The sequence below is a fragment of the Thermobia domestica genome, chromosome 4 (assembly GCF_964235325.1).
Source record: "Thermobia domestica chromosome 4, izTheDome1.hap1.1, whole genome shotgun sequence".
NCBI classification, from domain to species: Eukaryota; Metazoa; Arthropoda; class Insecta; order Zygentoma; family Lepismatidae; genus Thermobia; species Thermobia domestica.
Window position 1 is genome coordinate 198,200,686 of NC_137457.1, and position 8,364 is coordinate 198,209,049.

Consider the following 8,364-nt stretch of genomic DNA (forward strand, 5'->3'; position numbering starts at 1 on the left):
ATGACAAAGGGCTATTCTACTTCATTCGCTGTGACTGTAAGGCTGCAGGTCGCGCATGTTTTTAGTTTCTGTTGCCGACTCGCAGACACACTCTAACTGACTTGAAGTTTCTTCTTATTTGTGGACTGTATTATTTTGAACACAAAGTTCGTTGTACAATATACTATTTATTATATTGTAAACACACAACTAAATACAATAATTGCTATGCATAAGCAACTACACACTATGCAGTCACACACGCCACGTTGACACTTATAAAGAACTATCAATCATCCCCATGTTGCCAGATACAAAACAAAAGAATAATGAAATGCGGCCGAACATACCGCCCACCTTGAAATATCATTTCAACACTACATATAATTCTACACATTACTCTACAATACACATTCTACATATTATTCTTCATTAAATGGAAGAGGAGAAATTTTTACAATTGGTCGTTTGAAGACACCTTTGCTAGTTTTAATAGTAACAGTTCTAACAATATTATCTACACCAGGATGAACAGCAACTACTCTTGCTAAATTCCAATGTTGAGGAGATGTCTTATCTTCCTTCACTAATACTAAATCATTGATCTTGATATTAGCACGTTTACACCACCACTTTGGCCTTTGTTGCAGCCGAGACAAATATTCTGTTTGCCAACGGTTCCAAAAATGTTGGACCAATCTTTGAGTTAATTGCCAGCGTGACAAATGATTGATTTTTAATTCACACAAATTTGGTTCAGGTATTGCTACTAATACATCGTGAATTAAAAAATGACCAGGGGTTAATACCTGATAGTCATTGGGACCAGAAGATAGAGCAGTTAATGGTCTAGAATTTAAACATGCTTCAATCTGACACAAAACTGTATACATTTCTTCAAATGTGAGTATAGTGTTACCAACTACACGTCTCAAGTGGTACTTGACAGACTTTACACCAGCTTCCCATATGCCTCCAAAGTGAGGTGAGGATGGTGGATTAAAATGCCAATTCATAGATTGCATACTGAGGTAATTACATACAGACTCTTTTGAATCACCATTCGTTACCAGTTTCAGTAAGGATTTTAATTCTCTGTTTGCACCTATGAAATTTGAACCACAATCACTGTAAATATCACTAGGTTTTCCCCTTCTAGCTATAAAACATTTCAAAGCTGCAATAAATGACTCTGTTGAAGCATCACTTATCAATTCTAAATGGATTGCTTTGACACTGAAACAAATGAAGAGTGCTACATAAGCTTTGAACAATTTTGAATTTCGACTTTTCATATTTTTTAACATTAGTGGACCAGCATAATCTAAACCGCAATGCAAAAATGGACGAGTTGGTGTTACTCTACCAACAGGAAGTTGACCCATTAATTGAGAGGCTGTTACACTTGACTGTTTGTGACATGTTACACAACTTTTTACAATCTTCCTTACAAAGTCACGACCACCAATAATCCAAAACTTTTGTTGCAAAACAGATAAAAGTAACTGTGAACCTACATGAAGATGCTTTATATGTTCAGATTTTACAAGAAGTTCTGTAATTCTAGCATGTTTTGGAAGTAAGATAGGATATTTGAAATCATATGTTACACTAGCATTTTGCAAGCGACCTCCAACTCTCATGACATCATTTTCATCAAGAAATGGATTTACACACAATAGTTTGCTATTATAAGGCAAAGGTTTTTTCATACGTAAGTATTTTATCTCAAGTGGATATTCTGATTCTTGAGCTTGTTTTATCCAATGCATTAATGCATTTGACAACTCCTTTGTAGTTAATGGTCCACTACATCTTAACTCCTGTTTACTTTTGCTATTCCTAATAAATCTTTTACACCAAGAAGAACACGAACTAACCTAGATAATGATGAAAATTTATCTACTATTGTACAGTCAACCTTAATGTGCATGTTAACAGTTGAAGACTTTTGCTCACATTGAACAGAATCTAGATTTTTGCAATTAATATTTAGAATAGGTAATTCTGATTCCATCAACCACTTTGGCCCATTCCACCATAGTGAATAAGACTCTAATTGTGACGGATTCAAACCACGAGAACTACAATCAGCTGGGTTGTCTTTGCTCGATGTGTGCGCCCATTTAATAAAAATTGATTGTTGGATCTCAGATACCCGGTTAGCCACAAATGTTTTCCATTTACTCGGACATGAAGAAAGCCATGCTAACACAATAGTAGAATCTGTGTAACAGACAACCTGTTCAAACTTGATTAACATTGCCTTAATGACCGTATTGACTAATCTACATAACAATACTGCAGCACACAATTCTAACCTAGGTATTGATATTTGCTTTATAGGGGCAACTTTGGTCTTTGCAGCAATTAGGTATACTTGCACATTTCCAGATGTATCTATACAACGTACATATGCTACTGCAGCATACGCCTTTTCACTAGCATCTGAGAACCCAATTAGATCATATTTCACAATATTTTCAGAAGAAATACACCTTTTGATCTTAATATGTCTCAACAATGGCAATTCTTGACAATATGCTTCCCACGAGCGAGCAATATCATTTGGAAGTACGTCATCCCATTCAATTTTTAATTTCCATAATGATTGTAGCAACAATTTTGTAACAATGGATACTGGAGATAACCAACCAAGCGGATCATACAATTTTGCAATATCAGATAGTAACATTCGTTTTGTCATTACTGACTTATAAGTGGGATCAACAATAGAAAATGAAAATGAATCACTTGATGGATTCCACTGTATACCTAAAGCTTTTACATTCTCATCTTCATTAAAACAAATTAACGACTGAGTTTCTCTTAAGTGAGAAGGTATACTATTTAGCACATTCATGTCGTTAGTAGACCATTTTCTTAATTCGAAACCACCTTTGTGTAATAATGCTGTTAATTCTGAGTACAATACCATTGCCTCACTACTATCAGCTGCACCTGAAACTAAATTATCAACAAAGAAATCATTCATGACTAATTCTGCAGCTCTGGGATAACAATGACCTTCATCTACAGCTAACTGTTGCAAACACTTTACAGCCAGATATGGAGCCGAACTGGTTCCATAAGTAACAGTTAACAATCTAAAATCACTAATAGGTTTGTCAACTGTTTCTCTCCACACTATTCTCTGGTAATCAGAATTAGTTTGATCTACCTTAACTTGTCTGTACATTTTTGCTATATCAGCACACAATGCAATTGGATGCGTTCTGAACCTTAATATTAATGGGATAATATCATCTTGTAATTTTGGACCTACCATTAAGTTGTCATTAAGAGACACTCCACTGCTAGTTTTAGCACTACCATCAAATACAACCCGCAATTTAGTGGTAGAACTACTTTCATTTAAGACACAATGATGCGGCAGATAATAAGATTCAGATACAAGCTTATCAAGTTCTACATCAGGAATTTTTTCCATGTGACCTAAGTCTAAGTACTCCTTCATGAAATCACAATATTGTTTACATAAATCAGGATCTTTCTGTAACTTACGTTCCATCTGGCATAATCGCTTTACTGCTGTGTCCCGTGATACACCTAGAGGCTCAACATTTTCTTTAAAAGGCAATTTTACAATATATTTGCCATCAACATCACGTTTGTAAGTTTCAGCAAAATACTGCTCACATTTTTGCTCTTCAACGGATAAATGTTGTACAGTTGGCAACTCCTCTACTTCCCAGAATCTTTGCAATGTTTTATTGAGATCAACAGAAACAAAATATGACTGAACACTTGATGTGTTATTCGTTAAGTTAATCTGACCACACAATACCCAACCTAACACCGTTTCAATGGCAGACGGAGCTCCATTCGTACCTACATGTCTCCCACTGAGCAACAATAATGGGAAAACATCAGCACCTAACAACACATCAATAGGGCCGCTTTTATTAAACTGTGGATCTGCTAAGCTTACTTGTTTCACAATTTCCCAATTACCTATATTTTGAATAGTTACTCTGGGTAAGTTACTTGTGATTCTTGGGACTACTATTGCTTTAGTATGAATATTATTATTACTGTACAATGACTGAAAACACAAATCAACTATTGCATGAGAATTTCCAACGTTAGAACCAGTAACACCTGATATGCTCATATTTATTTTCTCTTTGTTTATGCGTAATTTCTGGACGCAGCCTTCAGTTACAAACGATAACTCACTACCACAGTCGATAAGAGCACGAAATTGTATCAACTTATTTGCATTATCTTTGATATTTATGACAGCGGTGGACAACAACACCTGAGGAATTAGTTTTTGACTTATAGAATGAGAACAATTTACTTGATCTACTTTATCCTTCTTTTCAAAATGCAATAAAGTATGATGTTTTTTGTTGCAAGTGTGGCAACCCTGCTTCACACTACACTTATTCACGGAACAATTTAAGGTCAAACAATTGAAACAAAGCGAATTCGTTTTCACAAAACTATGCCTATCATTCACTGACATATTTATGAACTCTTGACACTTATATAGCTTGTGGTTATTTTTACACATGATACATGACACAATTGGACTTGAATGATGCACTAACGTGTTGCCTTTTTTGTTTGTTTTTAAAGCAGACGTGTCTGCCGGTGACCTTGCACTCACTGCAGCTAACGCTTTGGCACGTTGTAATATGAACTCTTTCAGCTGGTCGAAAGTTGGTTGTTCGTTTTTCTTCAATGAAAGTTCCCATTGTTTTCTGGTGTTCTTATCTAGCTTCTCACCCACATGGTAAATTAAAATCACATCCCAATGTTCCACTGGAAGGCCCAAGGATTTAAGTTCACACACACACTGAACACTATTGTCAACCAATCTTCGTAACTCACCTGATGACTCATTCTTCACAGCTGGTTGAGTAATCAACTTGCTCAAAATATGATTCGCTAGCTCCCTCACATCTTCATATCTTGATTTAAGTAACTCCCATGCTACTTTATAGTTATCATCAGATATGGAAATAGACTGCAACAATACAGCAGGCTCCCCTGATACAGCTGTCTTCAAATACTGCAACTTTTGAGCATTTCCTAACCGATTGCTGTTATGAACAGCAGCAACAAATAAGTCACGAAACGATAGCCAATCTTGCACTCTACCACAAAATGTAGGAAGTTCTAAGTCTGGCAACTTCACATCTGTGCACTGTTTATTAGATGTGTTTACCTGTTCAGTATTAGGTGACTGCATACTGTACAGAATTTCTAAGACAGAGTCCAACTTATTTTGCACTTCATTAAATTCTCCGTCATATTTTGCAAACTCACTTTCACCACCCACAGAAATGAACTTTGTAATGAGCTCTGTGCAATCGCCATGTAATTGCGTAGCACGTTCAGTGTACAACTTAATACTGAAGTTAGGCTTGTATTTATTCTCGTTCACTTTATGTATTAACCTTGTCACTTCACGTTTAAGTACAGTTTTCTTACCTATGAGTTCTTCCATTGTTATAATTCTGCACCACTTTGACAATGCACTACAAAATGAAGATACTGCGCCACAAGTTCGCAAACCACGCACATGCACAACTGGAACAAAATCCGGTCGGTAAGGACCACTTTAGTGTTCGTGGACTGTATTATTTTGAACACAAAGTTCGTTGTACAATATACTATTTATTATATTGTAAACACACAACTAAATACAATAATTGCTATGCATAAGCAACTACACACTATGCAGTCACACACGCCACGTTGACACTTATAAAGAACTATCAATCATCCCCGTGTTGCCAGATACAAAACAAAAGAATAATGAAATGCGGCCGAACACTTCTGCTGTGCCAAAACGGAGAGGGGAGGAATAGGCATATCATACCATAAACTGAAAACAATCACTATTACTTATAGTACAGTAACACTGAATAAATACGCCGTTAGAGGAAACAAAAAGTTATTTCCTTATTATATTGTTTCGGTTCTTATTAACATAAAAATTATACATTTTCTATAATGTTGTAAAAAAAGTAAAATTGATGGGATGGGATTCGATCTGGTGTGAAAACAGTATAAGAACTACCAGTCCGCCACTCTACCCACTTTTTTTTAAAAAAAAAAAGTCAACTGACTCACCGAACGTGTTCCAGTAACTTACTTAAACTACTTATATCTAATTTTACTTGCTTTACTCATTTTTACTTGCTTTCTCCAATTACCTAGAACGACAGGGACACGAACACAGAAATATCGAGGACAGTTAAAATCACAAAGGCTCTCCCACCGGGAATCGAACCCGGGACCCCGTACACCAAAGGCGCACGTAACCCACTTGACCACAGTGACTACGTTTTGTTGTCTGTCTTTTTTTTTAACAAATTAATGCTCATGGCTATAGAGTATGTTACTTCCAAATTTAAGAAAACAGTTTTCTTCTTTGTTTCTATAGTTCTGTACAACATCTTGGTTACAGAATCTAATTTATATTTGGCAGACAATTTACACCCTAGGTTTAAAGAAATAAATGCAATATTTTACTCCACTTTCTAGTTCCTTGTTTGAACTTCTGAATACTACGATACTACCAATCATCAAATTCCCTCTGCAGTCGTGTTCTGCTACTGGAAAGTTACTTCGAAAGCATTATTGCCATTATACACAAAACCGAGCATAATTTTGTTTTGCTTATATTTTTATTATTTATTTATTTATTTTTTGAAATATCTTCTTAGATAAATTGCTTTCTATTATCTTCACTTACTAATAACTGAATTTTACCCATAAACGTAAGGAAAATGTTATAATTGCGGTGCGCCTGAGGATACATCAACAAACATAACAAAACTGTTTATTTACTTATTATTTATAGAATCTGTAATATAACTTTAGGTCCCTTTCATCTTATAAACTTCACTACTATTTTTTTTTCTTTTAGCAAAGCCTATTTACCTAAGCAACTGAAAATTTCCGGAAGGCTGAAGGCGCACTGCAATAAATAACACAGATTTTACATGTCTTTTACACTTTCTAGAAATAACTTTTAAATCGTGGTTAACAGACGTTAACATATCAAAAGGGTGTTCAAATTCAATGGCGCAGTGTAATCCTACAAGTAGGGTAGGCTTGACAAACTAATAATACAAGTAACATCTAATGTATCATAAAATGTTTAAAATTACCGTCAGAATTATATTTTCCTTATTGAGTTAATAAAAACTACCAAATGTAAACTAGAACTTTCTTAGCTGTATTTCTAGCACGGTTTAGAGTTGAATTTATATGTATCTATACATAATAGTTTTTTGTGTTGTTTAACAAGAAATAATGAATATATAAGTAGACGGAAGATAGAGTATCATTATTATTATTATTATTATTATTATTATTATTATTATTATTATTATTATTCAACAAACATTTATATGAGGAAAACACGCAATATATATTAATGGAATATTTCCATTTAGCTCCACTACAAATAGTTTGAAGTGCCGTTCATACTTTCTTCTGTTTGGAGTTTGCAGTGGGGATGTGGGGAATTTCTTCCTCATCATGTTTTTTTTTTTTATTTCCTGCATATTTGAAAATCGAGGAAGAGAAAAAGAAAGTACAGTCTTACAGTTAGGTGTCAAATTTCTTGGGAAGCGTTTGTTACTTACATCACACACTTTAAAGTAAGTACAGTATTGGATTCAACTATTGTATCACGTGATAATGACTTCACTAAAAATGTTAATGCTCAGAAGGAAGTTTATTGGAATCAACGCAAGATATTTAATATTGTATTCTATGGAGTGACATATTTAAGGGGGTGGCTTTTCGGCTTAGCCACTCACCAAAATTTTATCGCAACTTTTTATTGGTTTATATATAAGCCTATTACAGACTCCTAACGAAATAAGCAAAGTCACCCCAAACAAAATGCTAAATATCCCAATGATTCCATAAAATGGAAAACAACTAAAATTACAAACAAATAAAAATATTTTATTCTGATCGCGGCATATGTATAAAATTTATATATATGTTTAATGTTAAATAACTCCAGAGAATTTACCTAAATTAAACAAGTTATCACTAATAGAAATACATAATGCTACACAGAAACTTCTTACTCTGTGTTAAGGAAATCATTTTATAACATATTAGCATTGAAAGATGCGTTCAACGATAAAACTAATTTCCCAGAGGCGAGTCTTCGCATCTTCCCAACAACGCGTGCAATTCCCAGCGGTAATAGCTTCGCCCCATGAGCAGCATAGCCCGCAAGCTTGTCTAGCCAGCTTGTGAGGCTCAGACGTGAGGGACTTCGAGTGTTTCCAACCTACTATTTTGCCAAGGAAGAAAAAAACGAAATGTTGAAAAATTGATTTTATTTTATAAGAAACCAAAGATAAAGAATATATACGATAG

General features: G+C 34.7%; 2 protein-coding genes across 2 annotated transcripts; both read right to left on the reverse strand.

The window, feature by feature from the left end:
* Positions 1 to 401: 401 nt before the first annotated feature.
* Positions 402 to 1,751, reverse strand: LOC145682995 (uncharacterized). The gene has a single exon (XM_081754350.1). It carries the CDS (start codon positions 1,749 to 1,751, stop codon positions 402 to 404), a length of 1,350 nt encoding a protein of 449 aa, XP_081610476.1.
* Positions 1,752 to 1,795: 44 nt separating this feature from the next.
* On the reverse strand, positions 1,796 to 5,458 carry LOC145682996 (uncharacterized). The gene has a single exon (XM_081754351.1). The coding sequence runs from the start codon at positions 5,456 to 5,458 to the stop codon at positions 1,796 to 1,798; it is 3,663 nt and encodes a 1,220-aa protein (XP_081610477.1).
* Positions 5,459 to 8,364: the final 2,906 nt, after the last annotated feature.